The sequence below is a fragment of the Trachurus japonicus genome, chromosome 18, assembly GCF_045865225.1.
Source record: "Trachurus japonicus isolate A0001 chromosome 18, Traja_1.0".
Classification (NCBI taxonomy): Eukaryota; Metazoa; Chordata; class Actinopteri; order Carangiformes; family Carangidae; genus Trachurus; species Trachurus japonicus.
This window is the reverse complement of record NC_140924.1, coordinates 9,051,840-9,068,563: the sequence shown is the minus strand read 5'-3', so window position 1 is coordinate 9,068,563 and position 16,724 is coordinate 9,051,840. Positions and strand designations below refer to the sequence as shown.

The following is a 16,724-nucleotide window of genomic DNA, read 5'->3' as shown; positions in this document are numbered from 1 at the left end:
TGGTGCAAAAATCTATGGAGAGACCCTGAACGATCCGACATATTATTTGCGTACGTCGCTCATAGCGCCCCCGGTGGTAACAGGAAACGTACAAAAATTCGTTAAAAATACGTAGTTGACCAAATCGACTTCGTTACACTTCTAGTACATGCAGACCCGGATGGTGAAGCTACATCATGAACGCTTTGACCCTACGAGCAACGGCGTCCGTGTGCCGCCGCGGCGAAAGTGTATCATCCCAATTTAAATTTCGTTTGCCTTTCACGCGCACATACTTCGTCGTAGCCACTTGAAATTCAAAGGACATGACGATGGCTCCTCCCTGAACGTTTTGATGTATCGACTTCCTGCCTGGCTCATAGCGCCCCCCGGTGGTAACAGGAAGTACGCAAAAATTCATTAAAAATCCATACTTCACCCGATCAACTTCATTCCACTTCTAATACATGCAGAACCAGTTGCTGAAGCTACATTATGAACGCTGTGAAGATACGACGAACGGCGTCCGTGTGCCGCCGCGGCGACTGACGATTTTTTATCGTACAATTACGTTTGCCTTTTTCGTGGCTTTAACGAAGTCGTGTCCTCACGAAATTTCATCCACAGGTCAAGAATGGCGAGCTCTTTCAGCGGATAGAGTCGTTTCCCATGGGCGTGGCTAAATGCCTCAATAGCGCCCCCTTGAAGTTTTTCCGAAATTCTCCATAGACAAATTTCGCTTACTTTGTCGTACACATACGAAACTCGACACACACGTGTATCATACCCAAACATACCAAAAATTGAATTGGAGCCACGCCCTAAACCCAACAGGAAGTCGGCCATTTTGGTTAGCATTTCTTTGACGCAAAACGAACTCCTCCGAGGGAGTTCGCTCGATTGACTTCAAATTGGGCACGGAACATCTCCAGACTGAGCTGATTACGGCTTGTGCTCCGCAGGTGTGTAGGTCAAAGGGCGTGGCTACTAGGGCACGGCCAAGTTCCCGAATTCAGCTAAAAAGGTTTAAATGCTATCACGCCCACAGATTTGATCGCAGCAGCTTCAAACTTGGTGCACATGATGATGGCATGACCCTGAACGATCCGACATATTATTTTCCTACGTCACTCATAGCGCCCCCCGGTGGTAACAGGAAGTGCGCTAAAATTCATTAAAAATACATAGTTGCCCCATCAACTTCATTCCACTTCTAAAACATGCCGAACAAGTTGGTGAAGGTATTTCGTGAACGCTATGACGCTACGGCTAATGGCCCCCTTGTGGCGGCGACAGGAATAGCGCTCCATCGTGAACTGCCACCTCCCACGGATTTTGCCCGATTGACTTCATATTCGCTACAGATCATCAGGAGACCGAGCTGGTCAAACACTATTAAAAGCTTTTCTCTACGTCAAACGGCGTGGCTGCTAGGGGGCGACAAAGTTGGTCAACTGCTCGTTTAGTCGCCATGCTAATACGTTTGCCTTCCACGCCCACATACTTGGTCGTAGTCACTTCAAAATTTCAGTACATGATCAGGGGCCCGCCCTCTACGCCTCCATTTGATCGTACGCTAGCTCGCTCAATACGCCCCCTTGTGGACACAGGAAATGTCGCGTTTTGCATCGACATTGTCCGATCGGCTCGAAACTTCACATGTGTGATGAGGTCACGACCCCGAACGCAACGGCCCACATCCCATTACCGCCCCCTGGTGGACGAACCGTAAACCTGCCGTAACTCCATCGTACGTTGTCCGTTTTGCTCGAAACGTCACGTGTTCGACGAGGGGACCGCCCTCGACGCAGCCGCCCACGTCCGGTTGCACGCGGGGGTTTTCGAAGAGCGGCCCAGGGGTAGCGGGGACGCCGAGTGGCGTGGAGCGAGGGCCCGTCATAGCCGCTTGCGGCTTTAATTTCTGCTTTATCGCTGTAACGCTACTTACGGAAGGAAGCGACAAGTGACATAAACAGGAGGTGGATGGGCTCTGCCTGTAATAAACCGAAGGTGTTACGGAAAGAAAAGCTTTATGCTGCGTTCAAGACAACTCGGAAGTCGGAAAAAAACGAGGTCCGAGTTGTAAAAAATGAATTGAACGGCGTTGAACTCGGAAATTACAGGTCGGGAACTCGGGTATCATATCAGAGCTCCGACTTTCCGACTTGACGTCACAACAACATCAAAACATGGCATCCCTCGTTTTAAACGGTTAGAATTTAAACATTTTAAGTTATTTGTTGAGGTTTTAATGCATATTTTTGTGTATTATTGCAGTAGCCTATACGAAATACGTTTATATTAAGCTGTGATTGTTGTACAGTGTGAAATTGTGGTCCTCGTATGTGACGGAAATAAGGTTTAACTGTTATCATGGCTGTAACATTATATGTGCACTCATCTGCAGCGTCTCCTCTCCTCCAAAATAAACATCATTTACTGCTGCATTTATTTTTCGTATTCAGCTATGAGCCACAATAACACACCAAACTTCCTTCAGGTATCCATGTTTTTTTTCTCCCGAGTTCCTGCAGCGTGAACGCAATGATGTCGGAAGTCGGAAATTTCCAAGTTGGGAATCCCGACCTCCGAGTTGTTATGAACGCAGCATTAAGCACAACTTTACTCTGCACAGTGAACTATTCTTTCTTGTCTAATGAACAATTAAAAGTGTGAAGCATTGCAACAATCTGACTCAGACTGTTTTTTTGGATGTGAAGTTGCTGATCTTAAATAGTATGTACAGTATTAAAGCAGAAGTAAGTGATATATTTGTGTTAATATAAGTCTTAAATAGTTATATCTTCCGACAGCAATCACTTACATAGAGTGTTTGGTCTGAAACACGGGTCTGTCAGTCACTCTGCTCTGCTCTGAGCCGAAGAGAAAACATTTATCGTATCCTACAGTTTTTATCCAATGAGGAGAGAGAACGGCATGCAGGGCTGTGTGTGCAGCCAAGGGACGCCGTGAATGTGGCGACGTAGGGATGAGGACTGTTATGGTGCGTTCAAGGAAACTCGTATTTTTCCGACCGTGAAGTTGTACCAGTTTGATCTGGTATGAGTTCACCGGTTGGAAGTTACGAGTGGCCGTTATAGTGACTTTCACCGGTAAAACAGGTCGGAGAAACACGAGTGGGTTGCCTGAAACGCTACAAAGTCGGAAGTTGTGACTTGAAGCTGTAATTTACGGTTTCAAAAGCCTGCCTGGAACGCAGCATTAGCAAAAACGACCGGACCACTTACTTCTGCTTTAATGTAAGGTACAAAACGTCTCAAGTCAATGTTAATGACAGACACTGAAAATAATACATTGAACTAATAAATTAACTAATTCATTTTCATAATTTCATCTTCGAGTTTTCCACTATCATAAACTCTTTTTGAGTTTCTGCAAAACCATTTTTCAACTTCTAGGTAGAGACGTTCAGTTTTTGGTCACCAAACTACTTCTAAAGACAAATGTGTCTGGGAACAGGTCCTTTTAATAATAAAGAGGAGCTGCTGTGATGTGTATGGTGAGGTGTATTTTAAAAATATGTACACTTGCAGTACAGCCATGTCACCAATAGGTGGCAATAGACAGTAGTAAATATATTATTGTAGTATGAAGGGGCTCAGGGAAAAAGCATTTTCCATTTCTAACTTTGATAAAGTTACATGTCTCCAGTGGATCCGTGTTTAGTGATGATGTCATCTGTCATGTGAGTCAAGTTCTTCCTGTAGCTTTTCTTTCCCTTCACAGTGATTGGTTGGTTTACTACGCTGAAAATACAAATAAACAAACAGAAATTAAGAAACAAGGCAGCATTTCTTCCTGCAGCCCCTTGTGGATGAAATTAGTATTACAAAACATGAAGAAAAAGTGTTGAATTATTATTTTGTACCCTTGAACTTCATTCAGCTCTAACTCGTGTTCTTGTGGCTGAACACTTTGCCTCACTCCAAATTTTATTCATTTATCTATTTCATTTTCATTTCATAAATTGTATTTCCTATTTAATGTTGTATGTTATTTTCAGATTAATAATTACAATGAACATATAATTTATCTGATTGTAAAGGAAAGAAAATGTAATGGGCCATATAATGATGTGTTTCCATTTATTCACACAATAAATGATGCATAATTTATTTACATGATCAAATCAAGAATGCATTATCATTTGGTGATGAAATGTTCAGATCAGCTCGTTAATGCTGTACTAGTTGATTTTTGAGTTTGGACATTTCTATTGTGTTTTCTTCATGAGTTGTTCTTCACCTCCTTGTACGGCACCACAGGAATATGCCCAGTGAAATAACAGCGACCACGAAAAGCCCAGTGACAGCCCCAATTATCACATAATCACTTTCATGTGGGTCCTGGGTGAAAGGAACTGAAACGAGAGGGCAGCATAGTTTTAATTTGTGTATTTATATTGTCTCTAGACAACAACAGAACCAGTGGAGAAGGTTGTGAAGATTTCTACCTGTGATGTGAATCTGAGTGTCTCTGGTCTGGTTGATGATCTTCTGTTGGACTCTACAGGTGAAGTGGTTGGTCTTGTGTCTCTTCTCCACAGTCACTCTGCTGCTGACAGTGTAGAGGACATCAGGACCTCTGACTGTCTCTGTTGGTCCAGCAGAGAGCAGCTTTCCCTCAGCGTCCAGCCACAGCAGCTCAGGCTCTGGATACCAGCCTTTAGACTCACACTGTAACTCCCATGAGCCCCTGTTACTGGCAGCAATCTGTATGACAGGTGAGGAGACTGAACCTGGGGACAAGAGGAGAAAGGTCTCTTTAAAATATTGAGATGTTAGTTAGTTCAGCTCAGTGACTCAACACAGAGTCGTACTCACCAACAATGAGATGGACAGAAGCTTCTTCCTGCACTGAGTCAATGTAACATATGTATTTTCCTTCATCAGACACTTTCACTCCGGAGATTTTCAACGAGACGTTTCCTCGTTCAAGTTCATCAACAAACACTCGATTTTTATAAGATGGATTTTGAATCCAATGCTCCAGTCCCTCTTTGTAGACATAGACCTCCTTTGGATCCAAACCAGGTTTGGTCCACATCACTGTCCTTCCAGAGGCACTGATGGGAGGTTCAAGGTGACATGGTAGAATGACATCATCACCAATGAAGGCTATGACTGGTTGGTGTGAACTAACCAACTTGGACTGAGCTGCAGCTGAAAGAACAAACAAACATAGTAACATTATTTTGTCAGTTTTAAAATTCTAAAGTGATGGCCTCTCTACACTTGAAGGGATATTTCAACATTTTGGCAAATTCGCCCATTGCCATAATCCCTACAGTATAGTCTTAGGGGTAGGTTCATTACCTTTAATTGTCGGTGCAAGCTATTTTTAGAACGGCGGAGCAGATTGTCTGTCATGTCCCACTTGTGTTGATGCCCCGACATGAGAAATTGTTCCGAAAAAAATAAAATAAGTCTATATTTTAAGCTTGTTTGTAGCGGAAGCTCCCAGTGTCTCAGTTCACTGCTCTTCCCGGCGGAACAATTTCTCATGTCGGGGCTTCTATACAAGAGGGACATTACAGACGAGCAGTATGGAGGTATTTGGATGTTTTTTGGTGTCTTTTTGGACGAAGATAAATGAGCTCCGTTCACAACCATTATATGGACAAATACTGCAGCGCGGACCCCCCCGTAACTCAGAGAAGGCCTGGAGGACTCTGAAAATTCTCCCAGCCCTTAGTCGACGAGGGTGAGTAGATAATGAGTGAAATTTGAATTTTGGGTGAACTATCCCTTTAATGGGAGGACTGGATGGCAGACTGGTTCATGGGAGGGGAGCGCAGGCCGGTTGAACAGCAGGGGAAAGGAGAGGTAGGGGGCGATGCAGGCGGCGGTTGGTGCAGAGAGATGGAGCTCTGGTGGATCTGTGGAAACTAGGGCAGGGCCGATATGCTTTTATGCCGATTCGATTCTCTAACGATTTTTGGGTCCCGGTTCGATTTAAATTGCGATTCAATTTTACCAAGTATTGCGATTTTATATTACAATTATTGTGATTTTCTTTCCTTAAACAAGAGCAGGTTGAACCAAACACTTGATAATACATAAGTCATATTTACAAAAAACAATACACACATCACATCGGTTTGTCTGTTGTGTTCGTTTGGGCCGGTTTGACTTTGTCGAGTGTAATGGCACAGAATACTACATGATCGTACAATAAAGATTGGTTGCATTCTGGGAGCGGAGTGCTCTGGTAGACAGCTCCCTCGTTTTGATTGACATCTCTCTGGCTCCGCCGCCGGTTAAAAAAAAAAAAAAAAAAAGTGCATCACTCCGCCGCCGGTAAAAAAAAAAAAAAAAAGTGCATCGAGTGATGCTAGTTCGCTAGCTAACTAGACAAAGACCAAAGACGGTTATGAGTCATAACCGGCTGGGAGCAGAACGGTTTTGTACGCTGCCACTGGGGGGCTGGATGAGACAACTGGTGGTGATTTATGAGTGGTTTGGATTTAATGCATAATAAATCCCAGAGATAACCCCGCCCAATTTAACCACAATTTTAAAAATGTACAATAACTTAAAAAGACAAATATTTTGAATTGTAATTTAGGGTCTTATGCACATAAGACCCTAAATTACATAGTTAGAAGGCTTTTGTGGATTTGGGTTTCCAGAGGCTTATGTCATCTTCTGTAAAATGTATAGCTCCCGAACAATCGAGCATGTCCTTTTTATGAAAAGTTGACAGTGTTTTTTATTATTTGTTTATAAAAAGGCTACTACTGTATGCGTCGTTAGCTAACCTGCACTTTCTTTTTATTTTATATTTTCAGTGTGAGACGTGTGTGTGTGAGAGAGAAAACAGGACTGACTGTATTATTAATCCCTCTGCCAGATGCCAGGAATAAACGGCAGGTTTTCCTTCGTATGATTTACCAACGCAAAGAGAGAGGACACAACCGCTACAGTTGCATTTAACAAATTATTGAATTAATAAAACTACAGAGCAAAATGAAAAAAATGTAAACTAATGTAAGATGTTTTGCATAAATTTGTCTTGTATAATTTTATATCAGTATTTTTAAAGAGGGTAGTGCATTTACAACTTAATGCCAGAGAATATAAAAAACAGTAGCTGTAAATTCCCTGTTTTATTGAACTTCTGATCTTTGACTCATTCACACTTCACTGTCAATGTTGAACATGTTGCCGTTTTCTCTGAGTTTGGTTTAGAAGCTGTTTACTTGGTACTGTGTACATAGAGTATATTGATTACCTCCAAATGACGGTAGAAGAAGAATGTGGACAAGATTGAAAAGGAAAATGATGCAAGTAGATTCCATCACTGATCATTAAGAGTCCATCATTTATCTTCTGAATTCAGCTTTCTGCGTTTCTGAAAACAAAAGTGGAAGCAAAGACTGATTTAAGTTGAATTAAAAACAAACCAACACAGGAGTCTTCATGTATAGATAGATATCATGTGACGTCACACAGCGGTCACAGCGCCATCTTGGGTACCGGCTTCTAAAGGCTGTCTATGGGCTATGACATCAAGTCTCACAAAAAGAATCTGCAAATAAAAAAAATGTATTTTATTTGCAGATGACACAAACATTTTTTGTTCTGGTGAAAATTTGCAGCAACTTTTGGATGTCATCACTTCAGAGTTAAGTAAAATTAAAAAATGGTTTGACAAGAATAAATTATCACTAAATCTGAACAAAACAAAAATCATGTTATTTGGAAACTGTAAAATACACAATCAAATACAGGTACAAATAGATGGTGTAAATATTGAAAGAGTAAATGAAAATAAATTCCTGGGAGTGATAATAGATGACAAAATTTGCTGGAAACCTCACATTAAACATATCAAATCTAAACTGTCTCGCAGCATTTCAGTTTTGGTAAAAGCAAAGCATGTCCTAGATCATAAATCACTCTATATTCTGTACAATTCACTGATTCTTCCTTATTTAGAGTACTGTACGGAGACATGGGGAAACACATACAAAACTGCACTTCAGCCACTTTTCATACTGCAAAAAAGAGCAATGAGAATTATTCACAGGGTTGATTATGGGGCACACACCAATGACTTATTTTGGAAATCTAAAACTCTAAAATTGTTTGATTTGGTGGAGCATAAAACAGTCCAAGTATTATATAAAGCAAGGAACTATCTGCTACCAAGAAACATTCAGAGAATGTTTCACGAAAGAGAGCAAGGTTATGATTTAAGAGAGAAATCAAATCTAAAGGTTGGTAGAGCTCGCACAACAAAGAAAAGTTTCTGTATCACCATTTGTGGAGTAAAACTGTGGAATAATCTGAGTACTGAAATCAAAAACATTTCGAGTATAATCATGTTTAAAAAGAGACATAAAGAAATGATTCTCCAGAGGTACATTGAATAATTCACACAAGGTGTTTGCTTACTTACTATTTGGATTAAAATGTGTAATGTGTAAAATGTTTAATTAGAACATATAGTTAAAATGATAGGGGTAGGATTAGATAAGTTTATACTTCTTCCTACTCCTTTTCGCTCATGTAAACTGCGTTGCTTATGAGATGTTGTGTATACATTTTTTTCTGTTCACTTATTATATTATTATTTTATCTTATTTATTTTATTTTTTTTACACTGTCGTTTACATGATCGAAATAAAGATATCAATCAATCAATCAATCAAGAGTGGATAAACCTTTTTTTCTAAATTGCACGGCTCTATTGAATGTTGCATTCAGATGATTCATTGATATTTCTGATATTTATTTACATTCTGATTTTGCATTTTACGGTCTGTTATTTCTGTATAACAGGCCGTTGCTGAGTAAAACACACCGTTGCTAGGGACGCTGCTCTGATCAGCGGAGTACAGACAAGAGAAACTATGCAGGATATTTACATGTTTCATTTTTACCGTCATTAAACAGCTTCGGGCTAATTGTGATGTTAGATAAATGCTTGTAACTTGTTACAGGGAGAGTGGAGGCTCCTTCCACATCGCGGCTGAAAACACAGCAAAGCTCCAGAGCTTGTTGAAGCTCTGGAGGGGAGGCTGGCCAGCTGTGTGGCTCAGCACAGGGTGCTCATGCGTGAGTGAGAGGAGCAGGAAGACTGGGCTTGAGCTTGGTCTCTGGAACTTAGAGGAACTCCGGTGTACCAGGACCACGGGGGCACTGTGTTCCTACCCAATCAGGAAAGTTACATATTGCAGCCGGCGTGACCCTGCTCAGGCTGCAGCGGTGGCACGATTTATCTTTTTAACTATTTTTCTATCACTTAAATGAGTTAAGAAAGGTCGAAAAACTACATAGTGTTGCTTTAAGTTATACTTTTTTAACAAAATGCTTCTTAAACATCTAATCAATTCATTTTCATACTGTTAAAAAATAGTTCAGCAAAATGTAATTAAAACTGAAATTAACTATTAAATCAGTGGATAATTGAGACATCATGTCCAGAGCACTTAACTATAGCTCTGAAAATGATTCAATATCCTATAAATGATTTTCATAACATAACACTAATGAGTTGTGCCCCCAAAAATTAGACGATACGAACCTGATTGGAGCACTGAGTTCATCCTCACTCTGAATAAAAAATCTGAAGTAATTCTTTTCGACGGATGTAAGGAAGTGAACTGAGGAAGATGGCTTGACTGAGTCGTGTTGAATTTGCCAAGCCAATCAGAAAATAGTATTTTTGTTGCTGGGTAAAGAGCCTTTCCAATTTCAGGTGGTAGAGCAGCACCCTCAGAAGAGAAACTGTTGTCAGAACAAACTTTCCCTCTGACTCAAGGTGGAGCTGTGTAGGCTTTCAAAGGTCATGATGAACTCATGACCAAATGTCACTCTAATGGTTAATATAATATATAAGCCTCTGGTTATTAAACAGGAAGTAACTTGTAATTTGAGTGATGGAGGACTGGCTGACACACCAATGATCAGACAGGTCATTCAATACCAGAGGTGGGTAGTGCACCGCTACATTTACTTGAGTAATTTTTTGGATAAACTGTACTTGTAAGAGTAGTTTCAATTCAGCATACTTTTTACTTTTACTTGAGTATATTTTTTAAGAAGAAGCAGTACTTTTACTCTGTTACATTGAGCTCCATTCCGCTCGCTCCTCGCTACATTTTTTTTTATCGATCTGTTTGATTATGTTTTGACGAAGATACTTCCAACAGAGGCTCTGTCACATGACTGCGTTTCACCAATCAAATGTAGCCACTAGCAACGTTGGGGGACTTGTTGAAAGCTAGGTGGAGCTGGACCTTGACTTGCTGTCCCTGTGAAGGACAATGAGATATAGTAAAGTAGCCTATATACAGTATGGCGACCTGGCTATTTAGAAAAAAAAAAAAATGTCACTGAAGAAGAGAGAATTGTTACTTTCTGCATCTTTTATGGTAAATTATAATAACCGATGATGATGATGACACTGACGCCGATGCCAACGGAAATTTTGGCTGGTGGTGTAGGAGTTTTCCCTGAAAGAAATTATATAGTTTCTTCTTCAGCTTGGACTTCTAAGATAATATCCATCCATTTTCCACAACTACTTCTCCTGCTCAGTGGATAAAATTCAAACTCCTTAATTTAACTGGAAACCAGTACAACAAACAATTAACTACCATGGCCCGTAGGGCTCATATAACAAAACATGGCTAACACACAACTAACAATCTGAAGGAGCTTGAACACTGATCACTTACGGATTTAAAGTTGAATCTGCAGGGAGACGACATTATGGCTTCATGGCAAGACAGCACAGTTTGTACTTACCCTCAGCTGTTGGTGCTGTGACTGTGTGAGGGGTGATAAATAAGAATAAATTATAATGTGATAAAAAAAAAAGATAAACAGGAGAAATACTAAAAAAAAAAATGAAAGAGGTACAAGTAAATGAAGATTAAAATATTTACTTACAGGGAGTTCCTGTTCGGCTGGAGTTCTTCTTTAGATATGTTGAAAAGTGTAAAATCATGTTGACTTTCAACATATTACAATAATGACATTTTAAATTGGAGAGAAAACTGGACGAGGCCCCGCCGACTGGTTTTCTTCAACATATGTTGTGACAAGTAAGACAACAAAGTCAACTGGCACCTGGAAAATACTTTCTCTACTACTCTAATACTACTACTTTCTCTTTGTTCCAAGCCCTGTGACGCTTAATTCAATGCGACAAAGTATCAAAAAAATCTGTTCAAACCAGTAAGAGTGACCACAGTCCTGATTCAGGACTCTGAATCCCAGTGTTAGTTTTTGAAGGTCTTTTTGACAAAGGCTCATCTTCAGATTTCTCGCTGTTTACATTTATGACCATCTGATATAAGACTTTATCACATAATCTGTTCCGGTCACCTGGTTAAACATTACAGGACTCAAACAACTAATCTCCTGAGTTTATCTTGTTTTTACTTTGGCTTTCAAAATCAAAAATTGGCAAAAGACTGGTCAATTCAAATGTATTCCCTTTGCTTATGTAAAATTATGACTTATTTTAATTGTTGTTACTGTAATGTGATATTAGGGAGCTAGAGGTATGTTTTCATTGTACAGTATGCACCAAAACTTGAAGGAAAAAAAAGAAAGATGTAATGATAGCAGCCACTGGAGGGTGCTCTTTACCTGCAGATAGGCTTGATGAGTTTGTCCATGTGAGATCATGTTTACTTAAGTGTAAGTTTTTAAAGTTGTTCTAAATAAGGCAAAACTTTGAACTCTTCTGTTTAAGTCAGTCTGGTACATGATCAAACCCTGGGACCATGGATCTTTAAAATCAATGGTGAAACAACGCAGGCAGGTGTCTGCCTCCTAAGAGAAATCACAACATTGAGTTGGTTTTACCTTTTTAACAAAATGCTTCTGATCAGTTCATTTTTATATTAGTTAAAAAGATTCACATCATGTGTTGCCACTGAAAGTAGTCAGTTAACAGGCATGTTACAGACACGTATAGATCATAGCAATGAAATTGATTAAAATATGCTATTGTTTGTTAAATTATTTCATAACACAACACTAACGAGTAGTGCCCCTCAAAAAGCTCATCCTCACACTGACAGAATAAAAATCAGAACTAGTGCTTTTTCTGCAGATTTGAGAAAGTGAATAACAATTTTTATTTGTATAGCACTTATCATAAAAAATAAACCCCCAACTCCACACACATGCATAACACAAACTCACACAATCAGTCAGTGCCCAATGTAACATGAAAAGCCAAGTGCTGAGGAAATGCCATCTTGAATTTAAAAAAAACGAGGAAACACAGGAGTCAGATTTTAAATATTAAAACAATAAAAAATAAAATTGAATACATTTACATAATGTAAAATAAAATGAAATAAAAGACAAAATAAAATAAATAAGACTCAATGCAAAATAAAAAACACCAAAAAATACACCAAACTCTATAAAACAAGTTAGGATAAAATAATCTAAAGTATATAAGATAATAAACCATGAAACAATGGTCTTGAGAATGTCAGGTTTGACAGGTCGGTCACGCCTTCATAACACCAGCTGATAAGGCATGTCACCGTCTGATATCACGGTGACAGTTCTGAAGAAGACGGAAGAACGCGCCAAAACTGTCAACAAGGTATGAGAATCAACTTCTTGTCTTGAAAAAGAAAAAAAAGGAAATCTAAACTTTATTTACAGTTGACTAGTAGAAATCAAAAATACTAAGTAGGTCCTAATAATTTTTTACTTGAAGAAATAGGATTTAATTATAATTAAAGTAACATTTTATGTCTTTAAAAAAACAAAACTGATGGTTCAGTTCATCTTGTTCCAAATTCTGTATACACCAAAAGTGCATTTGTTGTATCAGCACCATGCTACTCACTGCCTCCATCACCCGCTTGAGGGTCTTATTGACGGTCATGTGGAGCTGGATCTGGACCTGCCCCCATCCTCTGCAGAGGGATACCCTCTTCAGGGTCTTGTTGAGGGTCACGTTGAGCTTGACCTTGACCTGCCCTCCCTGTGAAGGACAAAGAGATCTAATTTAGCAGCTGTCTAAAACTGATTCTACAGCCATTGAACTTTTCTGTGAAGGTAGCTGATGTTAGGGAAGCAAAAGTAGCAGATATATAGTATATATGGTCACCTGGATATTTAGAAAACAATTAGGTCAACAAAGACGAGATAATTGTTACTTACTGCATCTTTTATAGTAAATTAAATAGCCGATGACGCCACTGATGATGCCACTGATGATGCCACTGATGATGCCACCGATGCCGCCACCAATGACGCCACTGATGATGACGTCGACGCTGATGACGTCGACGCTGATGGTGTTGGCTGGTGGTGTAGGAGTATTCCCTGAAATACATTTTTTTTTTTCACCTTTCACCGACTTCTAAGATAATATCCATCCATTTTCCACAACCATTTCTCCTACTCAGTGGCCAAAATTCAAACTCACAGACAATCAAATGAATTCTTAATGTAATTATTATTTTCACTGGAAACCAGCACAACAAATAAATAGTGAACCATATTTCTCCTCAATCCACAGTGATCAAAGTAAAACTATGGTGGCCCAGAGGGCTCAATATATTGTAACCTAAAAAAAAAAAAAACAAGACTAAAAACAACTCAACAAACTAATGGAGCTTGAACACTGATCAGGTTAAACAGTTTATCATAGAAATGGAAGTTAAATCTGCAGGTAGACGGCATTATGTTGTGTGTGTGAGTGTATGAGTGTGTGTGTGTGTGTGTGTGTGTGTGTGTGTGAGTATGAGTGTGTGTGTGTGTGTGTGTGTGTGTGTGTGAGTGTGAGGGGGGGGGGGGTATTACAATATGCAATAAAATAATGACAAACAAAAGAAATATAGTGGAAATTAACAGAGGTAAAAGTAAATGAAAATGAAAATAATTACTTACGAGGATCAATTCCTGTTATATTGGCGGTATCGTTTGGACCTGTTGAAAGTGTGTGAAACATTTTGTGCATTTTGTGTTCATGTTCTTAATGACCTTTAACATAATATTTTATAAAAGGTAGGTTTCTCCTGTCTGATGGATTAAGATGTACGGTACTCACCAACAGAGAGGCGAACATGGAGGGAAATACTGTCATTTGAATATTGCTTGGGCACCCAGCAGGTGTAAGTTCCTTCATCCTCTTTTCTCACATTGGTCAGCTTCAGTGAAATGTTTCCTTCGGCTAGTTCAGTCTCAAACATAAACGTTCTATTTTTGTAGTTTGTAGTCTGATTATCATTATTGTCTCCTCCAGTTCTATAGCCGTGCACTAGGTCACCACCACGTTTCCACTCCACTATTTCTGGTCTTCTATTGAATGGAGGTTCCAGGGAACACGGGAAAATGACATCATCACCGACTGCTGCTTGAACCGGTCCTTCACATTTCACCTCTGGTTTTTCTGAGGAAACAAACATTACATTTAATATGTTGTAACACCACTGAACACGTTATTGATTTAAACTTCAAGGTCCTAAATGAGGAAGTCATTTTAAAAGTCTTTTACTAGGACACAAACAGTGCTATGGAATGTGTGTGTGAGAGACAGAAAGGCCCGAGGCCACAAGTTCAATACTACTCACTACTGGCTGAACCAGTCAACTGGTTTCATCTAGATAAACAGCTTCTCAACAAACTAGCTGAGCAACATGATTGTGGAGCCTTTAAAGCAGAGAGTTATAGTTTGATAGTGAGTAAAACTTTATCAACAGTATTTTATTTATTTTAATGTTTATTTTGCAGGGACGATACATACAACATTGCCACAAAGAATGAAAAATGCGATGCATACAAGACAGTAATACTTTGACTACGAGGAAAACCAGCCGGAAAGATCTTTAACAGGTAACTTACCTGACTTATCTGAAACATCAGCCACCACCACAGACAGAAACAGCAGAACGATCAACAGCAACAAGAAGAAGTTCATCTCCGCTGAATAAAGATTAACAATCCACCGACCGCAGCTCAGAGAAACTGGATGAGGCACCGCCGTCTGGTTTTCTTAACTCGTTCTCTCACTCTCTCTCACTCTCACCTGGACACTTTCTCTTTCGATTTGCCCCACCCCACCCCACCCATGTGACCCTATAACCCGTTACGCAAATACCGCCATTTTTGACATCCCGCAATGCATTGTGGGTATGCACCGATGCACTCTGGGATTGAAAGCGTCCAAACAACACCGCAGCACCGTGCTCCGCGGCTCTGACAGACGGGCCATGGCCGCAATGGACACAGAAGTTAACTTTAGTAATATGACGGTTAGTCATAAATGTAAACGGAATCAAAATAAAACTAGTGAAACTAGTAAATCAACTTGGGGCACGAGCGTTTATAAGAACCAGGCGCATATTTGCAACAGGCTACTTATTTTTGCAATGACCAGCACCAGACCATTATGCACAGAACAAGGAGGTCACTGCAGGAACACTGGAATAAAACTACTTTAACACCCGACATATCTTTATTGACATCAGACAATAAATACGACAGCTTGTCTGTGTTACCACGACACAGGAGCTGATCAGAGTAGGGGTGTCAACGTTTACAATTTGTTTTGTGTCTAACAAAGGCTTTTTATTTATTATTAATTTCAAACAATTCTTATGCTCAGCACAGAAAATCTATAATATAATCTCTGTTGTTGTTACTGTTCAAAAGAGTCAGAATAGAAGGAAGGGTCGGATCGAGAGCAGCATTCATTTACAAGTTTAATCTGCACCAATAGCCTACACCTTTTCTGAATAAATGTACGGCCACAGCTTAGGCTACCGGCTCTTCCCTTGACTCAGTCATCGGACCGGGCACGACCGGACGGGTTCGGCTCGAAAACATTTACTACCAGGGTTTTTTCTGAATTATAAATATTGAGGCGGCCGCCTCTGTCTGCGTTTGTAGGGAGGGAGAGATCAGCTGATCCGCTGCTGTTTACTTTCTCTCTGAGCGTCTCCGCCTACAGATGTTCAGCTGAGGGAAGACGCTGCTCACCTGTTGAGCTGAGCGTCAGCAGCAAGTTGATAACCAGCTTCGTACCGTGTTAACTCGGACCGGGGCTTGAGGTTTTGTTAAGATGGAATATGAACACAAAGCCGAGTCTCCTTCGCAGGCCGGAGGAGTCGGTGTTGTTGTTGTTTTTTCCCCCCCGGCCTTTATTCTGAAGGGACAGCTGGAAAGAGACCGGTAGGCTACGCGCAGATAGAGGGGGGAATTGACACAAGTTCAGGCAACATTATCACCCCTAAAAATATATATTGGTGAGAAATGATCGAGGAGGAGGGAGGGAAAAGACGTGTAAACGACTATTGATTTTTCTAAACGGTTATGATTTGTTATCAGTGTACCTGTTTACACGTGTAGATGTTGACACTCCTAGATCAGAGCTTCTATTAGTCCAGCACAACCTGTCACGTCTCCGTGTGTCTGTGTCGCGAGCAGGAGGAGCCGCTGTTGACAGGTGAGGACGCTATAACACATAGCCTATTACTATTTGGTCATATACAAGGGATGTGAACTAAAATATGTACACGGGTTCGTCATATTACAGCGGCTACGGCCGTGATTATGAACCACAGGTTACAGCTGTCATGTGTCGGGAGGGGGGGCGGCAACCGTACCGTGTACACGTTTAAAACGGAAAGCATTGCAGTTTACACGTGTACATATTTTAGTACATGTTCACATCCCTTAATAGAATAATATTGTGTTACAGCGTCCTCTAGGGATGGGCATTTCGACTAATTT

The 16,724-nt window shown here is 40.2% G+C and overlaps 1 protein-coding gene across 1 annotated transcript; it reads right to left on the bottom strand.

Moving 5' to 3' along the window:
* Nucleotides 1-4,241: 4,241 nt before the first annotated feature.
* On the bottom strand, nt 4,242-14,182 carry LOC146968631 (butyrophilin subfamily 1 member A1-like). Its single transcript, XM_085759286.1, has 6 exons — nt 14,041-14,182; nt 13,183-13,313; nt 12,828-12,969; nt 4,824-5,162; nt 4,454-4,738; nt 4,242-4,360 (listed from the first exon to the last, which is right to left on the bottom strand). Exons 1-6 carry the CDS (start codon nt 14,180-14,182, stop codon nt 4,242-4,244), a joined length of 1,158 nt encoding a protein of 385 aa, XP_085615412.1.
* Nucleotides 14,183-16,724: the final 2,542 nt, after the last annotated feature.